Raw genomic sequence first — 21,318 nt, forward strand, 5'->3', positions numbered from 1 at the left:
GGACAGCCCAGGGCGATGGTGGCCAAACTTCTCAATTTCAGTGACAGAGATACGAAACTACAAACGGCTCAGCAAGCGAGTCACTTTGAGGTCAATGGCGCAAAGATACTAATATTCCCAGACTTCACACAGGAGGTGCAGAAGCAGTGGAGATCATTTGATTCAATCCTGCGCAAGCTGAAAGATTTGAATCTACGCTACAGGACTCTTTCCAGCGAAGCTCTGAGTGATTGATGAAGCCAGGTACTTCTTTCACCTCGTCAAAGGAAGCATGGGAGTGGCCGGAACAAAGAACACTGAAGGCAGTGCCGCAGGGGGTAGGGCTCATCGTCCCGCGGGGAGCAACAGCAATTTGGAAGGAGACCGGACAGAGGCAGCAGAGAAAGATGAGAGCTCAACGTTTCACCCACTGAAGCCTTTGGTGGGACTTACTTTGGTTACTGCAATAGCAGGCAGAGAGTCTAGCCCACCCCAAACACCAAGGCACTGCAGACCACGCCTGAAGGAAGGTGTTGGATGGGGGGAGCATCATCTCGGTTGGTACATGTTGAGAGTTGAAGGGGCGGGGAGGTGAGGGAAGAGAGGGGCATGGGGGAAGGGGAGAGTGTGGAGGGGTTACTGGATGTTGGGGAAGGTTTTTGCTGGTAAGGGATGAGGGGATGCAATGGGAGGCGTTCAAGGCAACATTATGGGGAATATGCAGGTCTAAGGCGGTGGTGGTCAGGACGTCAATGGACAACCCATTAAAAGGTTTGGAGTTAGAGATTTAGCAGCTGGAAAAGGTCTTCATGGAGGGGGGGAGGCAACTGGTGGGGGAGGAACTAGCACCGAAAATGAAAGTCCACCAGAATGAACAGGACTCACTTTCCCAGTTTAACAGCGCCCACTACTTAGTGAGAATACACAGGAAGGGGGCTAAGCGGGCCAGCTGTTGGCATGGCTAATATGGCAGAACACCCAGGGACAACGTCAACCCAAATTTGAGATCCGGCAGGTGATTTGGTGTCCTTGCAATGGGAGATAAATGGGATATTTCAGGGCTACTTTCAACTGTTATATTTGTCCGAGAGCACCTCCTCAGATTTGGATGCCTCAGATTTGGTAGATTTGGTAGATTTAGTGTGCTTACCCAGACTGGAGGGGTAGGCCATGGAAGGACTGGACACGCCCATAGAGGATATTGAGTGCGCTACGGTCCATGCAGACGAATAAAGCTCTGGAGAGCGATGGGTTTCCGGTAAAGTTTTACTGGGAATTCACTGAGGTCTTGGTCCCCCAAATAAAAAGGGTATATAACGCAATCCGTGAGAGGGAGTTGCCGGTGGCAATGAGAGGTAAAAATGACGGTGCTTCTGAAAAGGGATAAGGAACTGACCCATTGTGCCTCGCACAGGCTGATTTCTTTTTTTAAATGTTGACACGAAGATCTTCAGTAAAGTGTTGGCATCCAGGGTGGCCCCCAGTTTGGTGCACCCAGACCAATGCAGGTTTGTGGGAGGGAGGAATACTAGTATGAACTTAAGTCACCTGCACCAAGTAATGGATCTAGTTAAAGACTCAGAGAGATGGCACTGGCTGCGCTGGACGCAGTCAAGGAATTTGAATCACTTGAATGGCCTTGGTTGTTCAACGTTCTAGAGGCCTATTGGTTCGGGAGCACGATCCTGAAGTGACTGCAACCAGGCTCGGACTGGCCTATAGAGCAATATGCCCATGGCTAAATCAAAAACACAAAACGCTGGTGTGGGTCAGATTGTTTGTTCAAATGGGACACTATTTGTCAGATGGGGCCAGTTTGAGGAGTTAATTCACTCCGTAGCTAGTATTTGACCAGTGTTGCAGATAAATATTCTTTAAAATGCACAATTTGCATCATACTTAATCAAAAAACGTTTCATTTGCTACTATTCAAACAGTGTCACAAAAGGAATGAATAGCCATTTGCAACTTTGGGCCACTTTTCCATTGGTGCCCAAGACAATGTTATGGCCACGTCCGACCCTGGCTGCAACTGTTATACAAGAGCCCAACGGCCAGGGTCAAGACGGGTAGAAGGGTGTCACAGGGGTGGACTCTGGAGCGAGATATGGGTCAAGACTGTCCAGTCACCAGAGTTTTACTTTTGCTGGCATTTGAACTAGCTTGATACTTTCGAACATACATCCCAGAAACAGGTGTCCTAGCTGGTGGGGTGGGCCATAATATTTCGCTCTAACCAGACAATATCTTCTTATAGGTGGATAGCCCTTTGGAAAACATGCCACGGATTCCAAATCAACAGAGAGATATCGCTTCTATTTCCATTGGCAGGCCTTAGCGCCAAAGAGAAGGAATCGCTCCCGGACTCAGGTGGGGGAAGGGAGTCCTTCAAATATCTGGGGATTGAGGTCTTCGACGAAATTGAGCACACATTTGTCTACATGGGGCGGGCCCTCTCGGGTATAGGCAACTTGGTACAGTTTTGGTGGAAGCTCCCCATCTCGCTGATTGGGAGAGTGGCTCTTTGCGGGACGGTGCAGCTCCCCAGGCTGCTATAGTTCTTTATAAACATCACGTATGTCATTAAAAAAAGTGTTCTTCAGAATGCTAGATAGGACGCTAGGAGAGTTACTACAGCACAAAGGGCTATAACTGGTCCGGGAGGATAGCTCAGTGGCAACGTGCTCGCCTTGGGAGCAAGACGACACGGAGCACCACAGGTTCGATCCCTGCTTAGAAACCCCTTGGTATTAAGCGCGTTATGAATGACCTATCATAACTATGTTACGACGTACGCGCAAAGAAGGGGGACTAAATAGGTCCGATTTCAAACTTTACTTTATGGTGGCACAACTGAAGTCTGTAGCCCACTGGAACACAGCCCTGAGGGTGGAGGGTGGGTGATTACGGGTTTGTTGGGAGGGATCGCAGGGCATAGACAGGACACAGAATTTCTGTGGAACTCCATTGGGGGGAAGGGGACACAAACGTCTTCAGAGTGGTGTGGGAGGTGTGGAAAAGGCTGTTAGAGAGGCTGAAAGTTAAAGTTCTGTATGACGATGGGGTGCCCTTCAGATTCGACACAACTAGAAGGATTGCAGTGAGGAGCATTGGGTTGGCAGCCTTGCAGGAGAAGCAATGTACTACAGTGGGGGATTTCTTTTGGCGCTGCAAACTAATGACATTCCCTTAATAGAGACACGCATATGGGGTGGTAAATGGTCCCTTTCTTAACTATGCCAAGCTGGTGCTGCGGATAGCGAAGTTGTGGGAAGACATACCAGGGGAACCAGAGAGGAGCCCTCTCATGCGGACGTTGCTCAACTCGAGGGTGCAAGAGCGGATAAGGAACTGGTGGTTAAAACAAAACGGGAAAGCGATGTGGGGTCGCCTAACCCGGAAATGACGTGGGCAAAGATGCTGCAGCAAGTCATAAAAATATCTCGGAATGCACAATTCCAACTCAATGAATTTCATTACTTACAGAGGGTGTACATAACGCCAGAGAGATTACACGTTATAGATCAATCTATCACACAGGAGTGACTGCGATGCGGGCAGGGCCACGCCGGGTTCTGGCATATGGTCTGGAGCTGGCAAATTATTATACAATACTGGAGGGAGATAATGGGACGCCTCAATGCATGCACACATGGGATATGTCTGTGGGGTTTGCTACTGGGAAAAAGAGGCACACAGTGAGAAATAAAATCACCAGGTTCCTTTTGGTCCTAGACAAGAGGTGGATAGCCATTTCGCGGAAAGGGGCAAGCCGTCCATCGGTAAGGCAATGGCTCCAAAATGTACATAGGTGGGCAGTGGCTGAGGTGGAGTATTTGAGTAAACAGAGAGACCCTGAAGAGAATTATTTGGCGCTGGACTGGGGGCAATTATTGAACGAGCTGGCATCCACCCAAGACCTATTGCCCGTGTGAACTGCTTCTTCAGAGACGGGATGAACTGCATAGAGACACTAGAGGGAGTTGTATAGTCACAGAGGAATGGACAAGAGACATTATGGACTGATAGGCGCATTTATGGAGATCATTTGACAATGGGGAGGATCAGAGGAGAGGGTGGGTGGGTCATGGATTCTGGGATGTGAGTGGGGAGAGGAAGGTGATAGGGGGTGAGTGGTTGTCACAAAGATTTATGTTGCCTGGTCGGGGTATGTTGTATTTCATGAAAAAGTAATACAAATAAATAATAAATAAAAAAAACAACAGCTTCTCCATGAACCTCTCAGTGTCAGTGGTTTCACCTTTTTTGATAATGGTCCTGTGGAAATCTTTGCATGTTTGGCCTTTTCTTTTGATAATCCTCAACTAAGCAGGCATTGGTTAATCGATTGTGGATGAAAGAGTGATGTTTAGACACACTCTTTGGGTGACACCCATGCAACTGAGATTGCATTGACACATGATCATGTAGATTGTGTTACATGAATTGCAATTTGTCTTGGTTTGTTGATCATAGTTTGCTGTCAAGAGAAGATCTGTCTGCCCCACATACAAAGCAAGTACATGATTTGCACAACTGCAATTGGGGCATTGTGGAGTTTCAGAACAGTGGTTCAGTTGATGTACTTTTTATAAAGTAAGATCTCATAGTGTTCATGAGGGAGGTTCTACTATGTTTGCTTGAATCCAGCAACAGCAAAGCACATAACATCCAATTTATCTGTAGTAACATTTCCCCAGTGTAGATTAGATATTACATTTAACTGAGATGCATAACAGCATCCGATTTTCACTGAAGAACTAGAGGAAGAGATTTTGCTGACCTTGCCTTTACTGTGGGACAGCAGGCCTGCTCTGGCAGCAACCAACTCTGACCAAAAGAATAAAATTGACAGCTTATGGAAAAAACAGATCTGTAAAGAACTACATGGTGCCATCATGACCAGGTACCTTCGGAGAAACTCAGCACCTAACTATATGATTGTCAGAATAATGCCAAAAATCTTTTTAGGTAGATAAGAGTTTCAAAATGAGTGGTCACACGTATCCAACAAAGCGCATGTGACTGGCTCAATCTGATATTCAATACTTAATTGTTACAGAAAGCGTTTCGGGCAAAACCCAACAGATTGGCGGGAAATGCTCTAAAAGAAAACTATAATAGAGACATTCAAAACGAAAGTAGATGAATTAGATCACACAATGAAACAGTTCAAAGAATGCAATCTAAATAAGAAAATCTGCATCAGATAGAATACGAGGAGTAACTCAGTGAAAGAACATATGAAAAGAAATGTACGTCGGATTGACTCCCTGCACAGAGATAAGTCAGACGAGAGCCAAATTGCATAAGATTCCCAGGGGATTTTTTTGCATCTTTGAAACTGTGACATGAGCAACTAACTGATCACTGTTCTATGTGATAAAAACATGGTCCAATGAAACTGGCAGTTGGTTGAGAAACATAATTTCAAAAACAGAATTCACGATTGCTTTGCGGTTATTTCCACATATAAAAAAACAAAATGGAACATTATTGCAAATCTCAATGTATACACGTATTAATTACTTACTATCTTCACACGATGACCAGGGGTTGCTGAAATATCCCAGGTACACTCTTTACGGCTTGGGTACTTCTCAGGCCAATTTGGACTTGCTAGTACTCCTTCTGCATTGGTAAACCTGTGCTCACAACCAGCTGTTTATCAGATGGAGAAAATATATTAAAATGAAAGCAATGATTGTATGCAAATGCTTGAACAATTAGATACACTTAATAAATAAAAATCGATAAGAATACACGAAAGGGAATGAGGAACTGATCATGACTAAACTGAAGGGAACTCCAGGGTGATGCCATTTATTCGATCCATAAGTAGAGTGGTTTTGTAGTGAGTTTGCATGTGAAATGAGTGTCAAAGCCAACCCTCATTACATAGGGGACAAACCTGCTGTCCTCCCACAGCTCAGCTGTACAAGGACCCATATTTGTTTGGTTGCATGCATGCAAAAAAAAACTGTTAAATCGGTTTGTGGAACTGCAATGGTGGTTGTTTGACACAGGGCTGCTGATATTATGATGGATGCAATTCAAGACGGTAAGCATGTAACTATCGAACAGTTTTTTGTGGTGTCTGTCGCAGTCTTAGAACTAGTACAATGTTGACTTTTAGACTCATTAATATTGCATCCTGGTACGTGTACCCTGTATTAATAAACAAAACAGGAAGACAAAATGTCAGGATTTATAGACATGATTTGGGAGCTCTGTTTCTGCATATTGTTTAGGAAATAAAAGTGTGAATGAAATAGTTGGGAGAGAACAGCATGCTGTGGTCTGTCGGCATTAAAATGGCCTCATTCAAAGATAAATTTGCATGCAAATAACTGATGTTCACCAGAAGAGAAAAAATCCCATGTATGTGACATGTATATACAGCAAACCCAGTTAGCAAGCAAAGGAGCATGCGCAAACAAGTGGGAGATTCAGAGAGGAGGATAGGAGAGCCGACGGGAAGGAAGGCCAATTTAGAGGTTGTGCCATTGGTTGATGTTCACATATTTGTGGACCTTCAGGAGATCTTTTTGGATCTTATATGTTTACGATCAAATTCTGCCAAGATCATATTTTGCCATTCATTCCAACACAGTCAATAAAATGAGCACCATTTAGTTGGGTAATAGTAGCATGTTATTTACAATGAAATGTAGATAGCCTACAGAAGGTCACTTTTCTAATACCCGCTTTCAAGACAAGGAAGAAAACGGTCGAAATAAATAAAAATATCTCCCTTAAATTGTAGAGATCCCTATCCTAACACCCAATGGCCGGCCTTAGGTCTCAGCACCCGGGGCGAAACACAATTTGGCACACCCCTGCAGAGCCAGAGAAACAGAGGCCGGGCCTGAAAAAAGATGCTACACAGGAGGATTAAACAAAAAAAAGAAAAGGTTTTCAGGGACTGCCGGAACGTCCCTAAGTTTTCTTCATGCCTTAAATTTAGAGGGAGTGCATTCCAGTTCTTAGCTGAGCAGACAGGGATGGATCTTCCGAGGCCGTTGGTGCGGTTAAAGCTTGGGCAGTTAACCTGCGCCACGTTCGATGAGCCGAAGGTTCTGGTTGGTTTGTAACGGGACACCAAAGTTTTTAGGCAGAGAGGGACTGACCTGTGAAGGCATTGATGGATCAAAGTGACTACTTTGAAGCGTATATGCTCACGTACCGCAAGCCAATACAGGTCCTTTCTATACTTAGAGATATGTTCTCTCCTTGGTATTCCTCCTGGGTATTCCTTTTATAATTTGAATGGCATAGTTCTGAATAATTTCAAATTTTTGAAGGCATGAGTTATTTGCACCGATCAGGATGGCACTGCAGTAATCCAACCTTGACGGAATAACTCCTCTGGCTATGGTCACACAATTTTTCCCTGAGAGGAAAGGTCGGGTGTTTCTTAATAGCCAAAGGTAACACGCTGTAGTGTCTTAAATGCATGGTATACAACAAGTGAAGACTCATCTGCATGAGGAACTGGAGGGAGACTGAAGTGGCAAGGATTCCAACTTGGAACACGGGAGAGCGGCAGTTGGAAGAGAGAAGGAGAGAGAAGACGCTCAAAGCTCATGTTATTCATATATAATTACTTTGTAAAACAGTTAATAATACGTATAGCCTTACAAGTATAAATATATATATTTTCCCCTCTTTAATTGTCACTGTTACTTCAGTGGCGACGAGGATAGCAGAATCCATTGTGGCCGTTGAGAGGGATCTCCGGCCACGGGCGAGGTAGGAGTGACAACTATACAAGTACGATATTTAATCCTCGCTGTGCCGCCGGATACACTTTTCCTGTGTGGCTCCTCCAAAACTCTCTGAGTAGCAGCACAACCTAACGTACAAGCAGAACCGCTCATTGGCTGTCATTAAGGGGGCGGTACGCTGTACCAACTGCATACGCATATCTCTGTACAGCTTACAGCATCTCCGAAACGGATGACAGCGCAGCCTAACGTCCAAACTGAACCGCCCATTGGCTGTCATAAAGGGGAGGTGCATTGAATAAGACGTGTCCTGTTACTGAGGCTCGGATATTTAAAATAAAGAGGTGTGAGAGCCACTACGCATCTTATGTTATTCTTGAGTCGTTTGACGAAGCAAAATCGAGGCTCACACAGACTCTTGCGAGCCTCGTTGGACATGTTGTGTAAAGAACATAAGCAAAGTGGCGTGATCGCCGAAATAATTCCTTGTTGAAAGAAGCTTTACAGATACAGCGAACAGGAAAACACGCTGGAATTTATATGTCTAAAAGGGACAGCTGATAACTAAAGAGACACAACTGGTAGATATATATACAGCCTCATTAAACAAAAAATAATACTGTGTCAATCCTCACAACTCATTCTACTCATCCTCTTCCTAATATAAAATTTAAATACAATACAGAGATAGACATGGTCCTTCCCGGCGAATAAATAAGGGCACCTGTTGTGCTCCAGTATATTGTAATAAAGACCATTCCAAATTTTCATGTACAGTACTGCAGTAATCTCTATCAAGACAAGTCATATATATTAATTAACTGACATGGCGATGCAGGGAGTCCAACCTCCTCACATGTTTCTGCCAAAAATAGGAGAACCTATTCTTCCTTGGAAACGGTGGCTCAAGGCATTTGAACATTATGCCCATGTGATTTGTGGAGCGACATACAGCATTGAAAGAAAAAAATCTTTGTTATTACACTGTTTGGGCCCAGCTGGGCAGGAGAAATTTGAAGACCTTCCTGATCTATTGGATGATGAAATAGTGGACATGAATGGTTATGAAATAGCCATCATAAAACTCAATAGACGTTATGACAAGAAAATTTGTACCATACTTGAAATATATAAATTTCGCAAACGAGTTCACGAGCAAGATGAAACCGTGGAGCAATACGTTACAGCTTTGAGAAAGTTGGCCCGTAATTGTAAATTCAATCAACAACTTGAAGAGAGGATCAGGGATCAATTTATGCTTAAATGTAGGAGCAGTAATGTAAGAGAGACTGTGGTCTGAAGACGATCCCTCACTTGATATAGTGTTAATGTTAGCTAAAGAAGTAGAACAAACAGAAACGTGTGTACAGACTTTGGAGAGCAGAGTGAAGGACATATCAGTTAAATCATCAATCAGTTCTATACAGTCTGATCAAGATGAAGAAATAGGAATGATAAGAGATGGAAGAAAGAAGAAATTGTCACAATACCATAATGGAATGCCGTCTAATTCCAATAATTTACAATTCAGGTGTCCTGGAAATTCAGAAATGTACTGAAGTCGTACAATGGTGAGGAGACCTGAGACCCCAGAAATCAGAAAGGCTGATAGATTTGAAACAAACAGAATGTCTGTGTTGGGTGAAGAACATCAAAACAAAGGACATATCTCCCAAAGCGGACGGGGGGATAACCAGACAAAGAGGATGTTACAGGTGTGGCAGTCCATCTCACCGGGCGAATAATAAAGTGTGTCCAGCTCTTAAAATTATATGCAGAAGGTGTGGAGGTAAAGGACACCTAGCCAAGTGTTGTCGGAGCAGCCAAAATGGAGATCATACCTCTAACTGGATTGGTGACGAAGGCGACGAAGAGGAATGTGTATTCATGGTCTCTGATGAAGACATACAAATTGAAAGTTCCAGAGCAAACATTTCTGTGAATGGTTTTCCTGTAGTGATGATGGTGTATTCGGGGGCCAAACACACTCTCATTCCAGAAGAGATGTGGAGGACATGGGGGGACTGCCTTGCTTAGCTGGACCCATCAGAAATTACTGAAAGTGAGATTAGACCCTAATGCAAATGACACGGTATATCAAGTGGATGGGACAAACATTGAGAATTTCCAGAATATTAAAGATGAGGTAGTCAAAGACGACGTAATTGGTTGTTTGAAAGAATTTCACATCGTATAATACTCAAGTCAGGCTCCAGACCTATAGCCCAAAAACTCAGGAATGTACCTTTAGCTCTTAGGAGTGAAGTCAAAGAGGAATTACAGAAATTGGAGAGACAAGGTATAATCAAGAGAGTTGACGCTGCAGAGTTGGTTTCGCCGTTGGTCATAGTGAGAAAATCAACAGGTAAAGTAAGATTGTGTGTTGATATGAGAGAACTGAACAAGTGCGTGATTCCGGATAGGCACCCATTGCCTAACATACAGGAATTAATATCGACACTGGGACATGCAAAAGTTTTCTCTACTTTGGACCTCACGGCCGCTTACCACCAAGTCAAACTACATGATGACTTCCAACATTTGACGGCTTTTATAACACCGGAAGGACTTTATCAATTTCAAAGGATGCCGTTTGGCCTAATCTCAGCTGCCTCGGCTTTTCAGAGAGTTATGCAGAGAATTCTAGGAGAAGAAGAAGGGGTCGTATTCTTTCAAGATGATGTGTCAGTCTATGCTAATGATCAGAATGAGCATAATTTGAGGCTGAATAGAGTACTCCAGAAACTATACCAGACAGGAATGATATTGAGTAAAGCTAAATCTAAGATAAATAGAAGATAAATAGAATATTTCGGACATGTAATCTCTGGAGAAGGAATCAAACCGAAGAAGGATTTAGCTGACTATCAGATCAATGATTGTACCAAACAACAAGGAGCAACTCAGAACCTTCCTTGGAATGGCAGAATACTATGCTAACTTCATAGAAAACTATTCTGACCACACAGTGGAAATTAGGAGTTTGTTGAAAGTGAACAAGAAATTTGTATGGAACAAGGAGAGTGATAAAGAGTTATGTTTCATTAAAGAAGCTCTGGCTAGGGACCCAGCTCTCCAAAGCTTTGTGCGAGGGAGGAAAACTGTAATCACGACAGATGCGAGTGAAGTGGGACTAGGTGCATCTTTGTCACAATACCATAATGGCCAGGAATTGGTAATTGCTGTTGCATCCAAACTCTTAAAAGGAGCGGAAAAGAACTATGCACAATTGAGAAGGAGGCTCTAGCAATAAAATGGGCCACAGAAAAATGTAGAAGTTTTGTGTGGGGAGCACAGTTCAGTATACACACAGACCACAAGCCGCTAGTGGAAATCCTCAACACCAAAGGTCTTGATAAAGTGTCTAGTAGAATCAGGAGATGGGTGTCTAGATTCCAAGAGTTCAACTTCAAAGTAGTACATATTCCTGGATCAAAGAATATTGCAGCGGACTGTTTATCACGTCTGACTGGTTTAGATGATGTAAGTGATGATTCTGAGGAATAAGAAAATGTTTGTGTAGTATTGGACCAGACCATATCTGAACAGGAGTGGAATGATGATATGGATAAAGATGAGACATTGATGGAAGTTATGAAGAATGTCAAAGAAGGAAGATGGAGGAAAAATGAGGTGACTTGCAAGGAAGTCAAGGCATTCTGGGATGTCCGATATTACCTATATTTACAAAGTTGATATCTCATGAAAGGCAATAAGATGATACCTCCTATCAAGCTCAGAGAGAAGATAATGCGGTTGGGCCATGAAGGCCACCAAGGCATAGTAAAGACGAAGAGAAGGATTAGAAATATGTATTGGTGGCCCGGATGTGATCATCAAATAGAGGAGCAGATCAGAAAGTGTATCCTTTGCTTGAGAAGTGATAAAGTGTGCATGGGTGCTAGTTATCCGATCGTAATGAGAGATGTTCCTGAAAGTCTGTGGAGTAAAATTGCTATGGATGTGATTGGCCCGATATGGAGTGGTGGATGTTTAACTTTCTGTTTAGTGGTCATTGACATGTTAACCAGGTGGGTTGAAATTGCCTTCATGGCACAGGTTACTACTACCCAGAGGGTTATTGAGTTCATGGAAGAACTTTGTGAATGAGAAGGATATCCCCAAGAAGTACTAACAGACAACGGTTCACAGTTTCAATCCAAAGAAATGGAAAAATATTTGAGAGAAAGGTCCATTACTCATAAGTGTTGTGCAATATATCATCCACAAACCAACTGCCTTGTGGAGCGATATAATAGAGTGATCAAGGACGCCATCAAGTTGGCGTGGGCTAATGGGAGAGATTGGAAAAGAGTTGTTAAGGAAACACTATTAGCTCACAGATTTACACCTCACAGCACAATGGGGGCTTCTCCCTGTTAGGGAGAATTCTCTGTTTAGGCTGAATTCCCTAACCTAGTGAGTCCCCCAGCAGCTTTGCTGGATTTCTGGAGTTTGTTTTTTTCTCCTGCCAAGAGTGAGACTCTTTTTCTCCCACTCTTGGACATGATTTGTGGTGTTCCTTTGACTGTTAATGTGTTTTATGGGCTGTGGGGTCCTTTACTCCATAAGGTCTCATGTGTTTTTACTATGTGTGTTACACAGCACCCTCTGTGCAGTGACACAGGGGTGTCATAGTGACACCCCACCATAGACTCCATACCCTGGGACTGACTACTGTCTCCCAGGGCATGTAAAGTCACCATTGGCTTTACTTGTCCCAAATGATTAACAGAAACCAGTACAAACCATCATATTGTTGACGTACTGGTCGGGGCAATTCGATTCCCCCGGGGTCTGTTAGTCGAGGGGGCACGTCTCTGTCCCCCCTGATCGTGTTTTGGCTGGTGGCAGTGGATACTACTTTTTATATTCGACCGCGAATATATCTATATGGGACTTTCCAATTGTTCGAGGCTACCAACTTTAATTATTTAATTCTCATAGCCTCGAACATACCGCTGGTTTATTTATTTAATATTAATTCACCGGTTGGTATTTTTTGCCAGAACTCAATTCTAAAATGGCGTTTGTGTTCTCTTCTGTGACTCCAACCCAAGTCGAGCCCTTTGTTCCACTTTTTGGCGGGCTTCTCCACAGAAGCCTCCAAAAGTGGTGCCACTCTGAGTAGCACAGGGTGTGTGGGAGGGGGTTTAGGCACCCTGGACTGAGTTACCTTGGTAACTCAAGTCGCACTTTTGTGTGATTGGCCCAAGTGGTGAGCCGGCCGGCTCACCACTTAGCATGTTTGATTGACAGCTAGGCTGAGTGAATGGGGGTGTGCTGCATAAAAGCAGGGCTTTGGGGACTGGAACTTCAGAAGTCGCCACAGGACCTGAGAATCCGACGAGGGAGAAGCTGAGCCGACCTACCATGATGACACCACCGGTGGAGCCCTGCGGAACTGACTCACCACTTCCAGACGACAGAGAAGATCTCCCGGCTGGAGAGGCTTTTTCCCCTGGCTGGTGGGCACAACCAGTTTACCTTCTTCTCTTCACACCCCAGACCGGCTTGTGGTCGAATTGCCCGTGCCAAGCACCCTGGCAACCGGATAGCCACTTACCACTGGACCGCGAACTAAAGGACCGTTCCTTTTAACTGAGAACTCCGTGGCTGGTTTCTTCCCTGGCAGTGCAACGGACTCCTATCTTCCTCCCCGACGAGATACTCTCTTCCCCTGGACGAAGCACCGACTTGCATCCGCTGCCAGGAACAACTGCCCCCGCTGGAGTATTCTCACGACTTTAAGGAACCGTGTCCGCCAGGCCTCCCTTTCTAAAGATTGCTACAAGGTAATAATAACCCCTTAACGCTCTGGACTGGGCTGGCCGCCTTGACCCTCTAACTGGTCCCTTTCTTTGGTCCAAATCCTTTTTGAACCTTTACAAGACTCTTGTGCACTGCAACCGTGTGACCGTGGACACATTTCGTTTTGATCCTCTTACGGTGGATCCGGCCTACTGACTCTAAACTCACGGTGTTACTTTGCCTTCCCTCTCTTGTTGTGTTCGTGAAAAAGTTTTGGGATCTGTTTCAATTTATTCTCTGCTTTTCTCTCCCTTTTAAAACTAATTATTAGAGTGCCATCTATGTTAAGTGCTCACCACCATCTGAAAATAAGTGGGGCTTAAGACTGGTCTAATATTCTTCTAAGGGAGTGTATATCTTTTTGTGACCGTGTTTTTGAATTGCTTACTATTAGTGCCTGTGTGTTTTTCTAGATGTGGTTTTAAATAAATAATTATATCTCTTTTACACCAAGCCCTGGTCGGTGTTTGCTTGTTCTACTGTGTTCCTTTGACCTATTGTGAATACTCTGTATACTGCCTAACTCTTCTTGAGGGAAGTCTGACTGCTCAGCCACAGCTACCAAGTAAATCTGTGTGGTGCAGACTGCTACCAAGTGGGTTTACTGCCAAACACCTGTAGTCTTAAATCTTTTGCAGTGGTCCCAGAGGGAACTGCACAGGTTTCTGCCTAACACTCCCTTTGAGCTGAGCAGGTCCAGAAAAGCGAATACAAAACTTTTTCCTGGATGGATGAGTGCGATAGCAGGGAATGTGGTAAATCTGGATGGAGTAAAAGAGTGTTGAACAGAGACAATTGAACAGCAAAAGACTGTATGATAACAAGTTTTACCGGAGAAGTCTTAAGCCACAGGTTGGTAGTTTAGTGAGAATTAAACTTCCAGTACCTTTGAGGCAAGATGGATGTCATTGGTCTAAACCAGTTAGAGTAATAGAGGTGTATTCTCATGCTGTAAAATCCAAAGATGGCAGGGTATGGAATAACGAGAGAGTCATGGTTCTAGGGGATGAATGTTCAGAAAGTAATTATAGTGAAGTGATGGATGTGAGGAAAAGGAGCAGTGAAGTGTATGAAGAAAGAGATAGACATGGTGAGGGTGAATGGAGTGAGAAAAGGAGAGATCAAGGTAGGGTAAAGTTTTCTTGTAGAATGTCTTCCTTGGCAAACTGTCCAGATGATCATTCGGAAGAAACCAGAAAGAAGTCTAGAGCTGGAAGAAGTTAGACGTCCGATACATCTTTTAGACTATGTGAATTATCAAGTTAATTATTAGTCCATAAGGAAGGGGGATGTGTAGTGTCTTAAATGCATGGTATACAGCACGTGAAGACTCATCTGCATGAGGAACTGGAGCAAGACTGAAGTGGCAAGGATTCCAACTTGGAACACGGGAGAACAGCAGTTGGAAGAGAGAAGGAGAGAGAAGACGCTCACAGCTCATAGCCTTACAAGAATAAGTCGAGCCCTTTGTTCCACTTTTTGGCGGGCTTCTCCACAGAAGCCCTCCAAAGTGGTGCCACTCTGTCTGGAGTACTTAGGAGGGGTAGAGGGGAATTTAGGCACCCTGGACTGAGTTGCCTAGGCAACTCAAGTTGCACTCGGTCCTGATTGGCCCAAGTGGTGAGCCGGCCGGCTCACAACTTAGCATGTTTGAGCGACAGCTAGGCTGAGTGAATGGGGGTTTTCTGCATAAAAGCAGGGCTTTGGGGACTGGAACTGCAGAAGTCCCCACAGGACCTGAGAATCCGATGAGGGAGAGGCTGAGCCGACCTGCCACGACACCACCACCGGTGGAGCACTGCTGGACCGTCTCACCACTTTTCCCAACGACAGAGATCTCCCGCCGGAGAGTCTTCTTCCTTTGACTGGTGGGGATAACCAGTTTCACCGTCTTTTCGCCTTCCCGACGTACCTCGTGGCCACCTTGCCTGTGCCAAGCACCCCGGCAACTGGGATACCACGTTTTACCACGACCGCGAACAAAGGTACCACCTTTAGCCAGAAAACTCCGCGGCTGGTTTCTTCCCTGGTAGTGCAGCAACCTTCATCTTTCCTCCAAGTCGAGATCTTCTCTTCCCCCGGACGACAACGCGACTTGCACCCACTGCAAGGAACAACTGCCACCGCTGGAGGATCCTTCCCACTTAAGGTACCGTGTCCCGCCAGGCTTCCCTTGCCACCGACTGTACGGGGTAGATTTAGCCCCCGGCTTTCGAACCTGGGTTATCCTGGGACACCCTGGCTAAACTTTCCTAAGCCTCTCTAAACTCTTTTTGAACCCTCTGCAAGACTTTCAAAGCCTAGTGTAATTGTGTGATCTTGGGCGCATTTGTGCTCTGCTCTCTCTAAGAGTGGGCCCAGCCTTTGGACTTTGGCTCACCAGTGACTTTTGCTCTTCTGCCTTGCGAACAGTGTTCCTGAATCTTAGAGTGGTGTACCTTTCCATATTGTGTCTTTTTCCCTCCCTTTCTCACAAACTTATTGGAGTGCCATCTAGTTAAGCGCTCACCTCTGTATGAAAATAAGTGGTGTTTTACTGTGACTTATCTGATAAGGAAAAGGCGTGTATATATTACAATAGTAACTGTGTTTAGAATCTTTTACAATAAGAGTGTTGGAGTGTTTCAAACAGTGTGTTTTTAAATAAATAATTATATACTTTGATACCAAAGCTCTGGTCAGTGTTTGCTTGTATTATTGTGCCTGAGTGCTTATTGTGTATACTTTGCATACTGCCTAACTCTTCTTGAGGGAAGTCTGACTGCTCAGCCACAGCTACCAGGTAAATCTGGGTGGTGCAGAATGCTACCAAGTGGGTTTACTGCCAACACCTGTAGTCTTAAATCTTTTGCAGTGTTCCCTAAGGGAACTGCACAGGTTTCTGCCTAACACCCACCATATGGAAGGGGTGGTGCTGTGTACGTCTGGATTTCTTGCCACCACTCAGTCCAGCACGTTATCCGTGGTGGGGTCACTATTAAATACTTGGTGATCAATATTATTGAGGTCCAATTCCAGCTCAATAGCCTCCTTGTCAGCAGTGTTTTTTCACCAGCGATTTGGAAACTGGCCAGGTTGTGCCACCCGAGGGGTCGCCGGCACATGATATGTACATAAAATACGGAATAAGGGCAATAGTGTTTAATGCGGTTTGGCATAGGCAGACCAGAGGTGTATTAGACCTTAGATGGCCGAATAATGGTAGTTTTGAATTAGAGCGTATGGAACATTTAGAATCTGTTTTGTTACGGAAAAAGTCCAGACCTGCAGCATTTGACGTTGTAAGAGACTGGAGGAAGGAAGCGTATCTGCACTTCCTGAAAGTGCACAGAGAGGTCTGGCGCGGACCGGTGAAGACCAGCTTGTTGCTGGTGTGCCTGGTCTTCTGTTAAGACAAAGCTCAGGCAGCTGGGAAGTGTTGTTTCCTGCCCTGATAGAGTTCTACAATGCGGGCAAACTTATGAACAGAGTCACGGGACAAATAATGCTCACAATGACTAACAATGTTCTCAGACACTTCACTAAGTAATTTAGATTTCAAAAGCGCATAATATAATCGAGGTTCGAAAAATGAGGGGAGCTGAGAGCTATTTAGCTCCTGCTTCTAACATATTAGAGCCTGGTTAGCTTGAAACCAACAGCTGCCAGTAGCTACTTTTGGCTCCTAGGACCAACTGGTGTCTTCGAAACATGTAAATGTGACATTAACTTTGAGTATTTGAGAAAGTTAAAGAAGAATGAGAACACATCTAATACAAGATTAAACACAATGATTCATACAAAATGGATACAAAGTTAAAGGAGCATTTATAGTATCTCCTGGTTCCCCTGTGGTAGCTCCTGCCTAGAGGGTAATGCCATCACCCAGAAGCTAGCTTTAGCTCCTGCTCATCGGATCTCAATTTCAATCCCTGTATAATGCAATTCTAGCTTGCAGTTTCCAAGTTTGAATTTAGGTATGTGTTATCAATCAAATCTCACATAATACAATACCCAATAAGTACGAGCCTAGCTAGTTTAGGAAAAACAAAGAAAAAATGGAAAGCGCCCAGCTCCCATTCTGGAGCAGGGAGTTTCTCACTTCAGCAGAGCGCTTCTGCTACCCCAGTATGTGGTAGCCTGTCCCATGCTGGTGTAGCAGCGGCGCTTTGTTGAAATGAAAGGCACCCTGCTCTCATGCTGGAGCGCCTGGCACCAGCATGAGAGCAGAGCGCGTTTCATTTCAATAGGGCACCTTGAAAGACTCCCTCGAGCTGGTGTGCCAGGGGGCTAAAGTGGCACCCGGGCGACTGCCTGAGTCACCCATGACTAAAGCCACCCCTGCTTAACATCACATGTCGACAGTGCAGGGCCACCCCTGTAGGGAAATTCCAATTAGGCCAACCTGATGGATAGGGTAATTTGGGAAACACAGGAAAATTAACTTTAAGACTACATAAAACAGTTGTGTCCTACATACCAGAACAGTATAATGCAATATTGAAAGAATTTGCTTTCAATATTGGTTGCAAGGTGACATTTTCAGAGCTACAGTTGCTGAGCCATAGGAAAACTGATAACGGAGAAAAGGTAAATTAATAACCGTTATTTATTTTGAATGTAGTCAATAATGCTATTAACATGTAGGACGCACTAGAAAGCTGAAGGAAAAGAATTTGGACAAACAAAACAAGAAAAAAGCATATGTAAAATAAGGGAAGCAAAAATTAATAGTTACTCACCGTAGTGACTAACGTACTCTTAGTCCATATTCCCCTTTCCTACATACTGTATGGGCGTCCCTCGCGAGGGACGGGAGACGTAACCTTTTTCAACATAAAAATCTTGTTCCCCCTTTAAATTTAGAGGCATGCGGGGGCACGGCCCTGGGAGCATGCGCTCGCCTGACTCCGCCCACCGGCAGCACTCCTCAGTCCCCATTGACGCGTCGACAATATTTTACATTGCCTAATGACACCAGTATTATTAGGAGGGAGGATGGAGGGACGTATGGAGGAAAGGGGACTATGGACTAACAGTACGTTAGTCACTACGGTGAGTAATTATTAATTACTCTTACATCCCGTCCCCTTTCCTCCATACTGTATGGGCGATTACAACTGAATGCAGCCCCAGGGTGGATAGGAGACCCTCCTTAAGCGAACAGATTTCTTAGAACCGCCTGCCCAAAAGCTGCATCTGATCTAGAGGTGGCCTCCAAACAGTAATGCTTACAGAAAGCCGAAAGGGTGGCCCACGTAGCCGCCCTGCTGATGACCTGCCACGGCACATGCCGTAGAAACGCGACAGCCCTGGCTTTGGCTCTAACTGCATGGGCATGCAAATTTGCTGGCAGTGGTTTGTGCTGCCCTTCGTAGGCCTCCTTGATGGCCGCGACCATCCACCTTGCTATGGAGGCCTTGAAGGCCCGGTAGCCGGGCCTTGAACCACCAAAAGTGATAGAGGGCATCAGACTTGCGGAAGTCCTTGGTCCTGTCGAGATTGAATTTTAGCAAGCGTCTGATATCCAGACGGTGTAAGACCCTCTGCGGCTCATCCTTGTGGTTGGCGAAGAAGGTGGGTAAGACTATTTCCTTGTTCAGATGGAAGGAGGAGGTCACCTTGGGTAGGAAAGCAGGGTGTGTCCGCAGGACCACATTGTCCTTGTGAAAGGTAGTGTAGGGCTCTGATGAAACCATGGCCTGGATCTCGCTGGATCTCGCTGAGTCTGCGAGCGGAGGTGAGGCCTACAAGCAGTGGAGTTTTTTAGGGTGAAGAGCCTGATGTCCACAGACGCCAATGGCTCGACCGGTTTGTGCGCTAGGGCACCCAGGACTACACACACCGGGTATAGTTTCTTTATAGGTGGGTAGAGCCTGTTGAGGCCTGCCAGATGGCGTTTGGCCACAGGGATAGCGGTGGAGAAGAGACCTCGGAATTTCTGTAGGCACCTATGGCTGCCAGATAGGTGTGGCATGTGTCCACCTGCACTCCGGAGTGGGGGAGGTGTGCCGAGAAGGAGAGTACGTCATCCAACGTGCACTTAAGGGGGTCGATCTCCTTAGAGTCGGCCCAATGAGAGAATCTGGACCATTTGCTCTTACATTGGCTCCTGGTAGCTTTGCTTCTGGCGCCCTGTATGATCTCCAGATATAGAGAGGTAAGGATCTGCGTGGGATGCAGCTGAGACTTCTTGAGATTGATTGTAAACCCCAGGTCATGGAATATGCTCACCAGTACGGAGGAGGTGTGGAGAACGCCCTCCGGAGTTGAAGCCCAGAGGAGCCAGTCGTCCAGGTATGGGTACACGTGGTCCAGGGTCCTGAGGAGGGCTGCCACTGCGTTCATCAACCAGGTAAATACCCTTGGGGCTGAGTTGAGGCTGAAGAGTAGAACCTTGTATTGAAAATGACAGCCCATGATCCTGAACCGTAGAAAGGACCGATGTGGCTGCCAAATAGGGACGTGAAGATACGCGTCCTTCAGATCCAGGGAGCACATCCATTCTCCCCTGTTCAGTGTCTCCGCAATGTGTGCTGGCGTAACCATCCTGAATTTTTGTAGTGGAAGGGAGAGGTTGAGGGTGGAAAGGTCCAACACAACTCTCAGGTCAGCCGGGTTCTTCTTCTGTATAGTGAAAATCCTGGAATAGAAGCCCAAACCTCGCTGGGAGGCTGAGACTTTTTCCACTGCCTGGCTCTCGGGGGGCAAGTGGACCTCCACCAACAGAGTTGCTGTCCCAATCTGTGGCAGAGGAGGGGAAGAGGGAGGAGAGGAAAGGACTGGCAGGCGGTACCTCGTGGATACTACCTAGACGATCCAGGGGTCCAAAACATTTTGGCACCAAAATTCCACATGGAAAGCAAGCCTGCCCCCAACCGGATCATGTTGACCCGAAGGGGCGTGTCATGCCCTCTTTCCCTCTGAGGCTGTTACGGAGGAGGGGGACTGGAAAAAGCCCTTGTCCACCCCGATCCCCTTTTATGTTTTCCTCGGGTGTGGACTCAGAGAACTGTCAGGTTGTCTGTACCTCCATTCTTGGAAGCCCAGGAACCCTCCAGACGCCCGCCCCTTGTCGGAGCGTTGCTGTCACTGGGTGTACTCATTGGGCATGGCCTTCGTAAGAATAAAGACTTTGCGGTTCGCAAGCGGTTCTTTTTATCAAATACTTGATCCGTGGTAGAGTGGAAGGAGTCACTAACCTCGAATGGAAGGTCCAATATTCGTTCCTGGATGTCAGGGTTAAACTTAGCAGCCCGGAGCCAGGCCGTCATGTTCGTGGCAATGCAGATGGCCCGGGCAGAGGTATTGATATGTGCCACCGGAGACTCCATGATGTCCTGCGCTACCAGCCTGGCTTCTCCTAATCCCGTCTTGGAGCAAGCTTCGGCTGGGTGCCTGAAGTTCTGGGAGGACGTCTGCTATTTCCCGCCAGAGCCTTCGGTTAATGGCTGCCAGCATGGCATCAGCGTTGGCTTGATGCAGGTGCAAGGAGGCGTTGCAGTAGAGCTTTTTCCCGTACACCTCCAAGATCATCTCCTCCTTGCATAGCAGTGTCAAGGACGAGGAAGCCAAGGACGAGTGAGGCTTACAGTAGAGTGACGCCGCAGCAATCACAGAGGAGTGTGGTTGAGGGTGCGCCGAAAGCAAGAGTCTATCCCCTCTATGTGCCTGTACTTGGCGTTGAGGCGCCGATTGACAGGCTGGGCCGCGTGTGGCTTGAGCCACCCCTTTTTGGCCTGAAGCACCAGAGCCAATGGAGGAATGACTATGGGTGCCAGTGGGAGGGTTGCAGGGAACATGTCCCTGATAGTATCCCGAA

At 45.8% G+C, this 21,318-nt stretch overlaps 1 protein-coding gene across 1 annotated transcript in view; it reads right to left on the bottom strand.

The window, feature by feature from the left end:
- The window catches only part of TLL2 (tolloid like 2), a 1,535,386-nt gene that overhangs the window by 124,429 nt on the left and 1,389,639 nt on the right, over positions 1 to 21,318 (bottom strand). Inside the window, exon 16 of the mRNA XM_069610570.1 lies at positions 5,513 to 5,640. Coding sequence (XP_069466671.1) covers positions 5,513 to 5,640 — 128 coding nt within the window. The remainder of the gene's footprint in view (positions 1 to 5,512; positions 5,641 to 21,318) is intronic.

The sequence above is a fragment of the Ambystoma mexicanum genome, chromosome 8, assembly GCF_040938575.1.
Source record: "Ambystoma mexicanum isolate Mex_15411 chromosome 8, UKY_AmexF1_1, whole genome shotgun sequence".
Classification (NCBI taxonomy): domain Eukaryota; kingdom Metazoa; phylum Chordata; class Amphibia; order Caudata; family Ambystomatidae; genus Ambystoma; species Ambystoma mexicanum.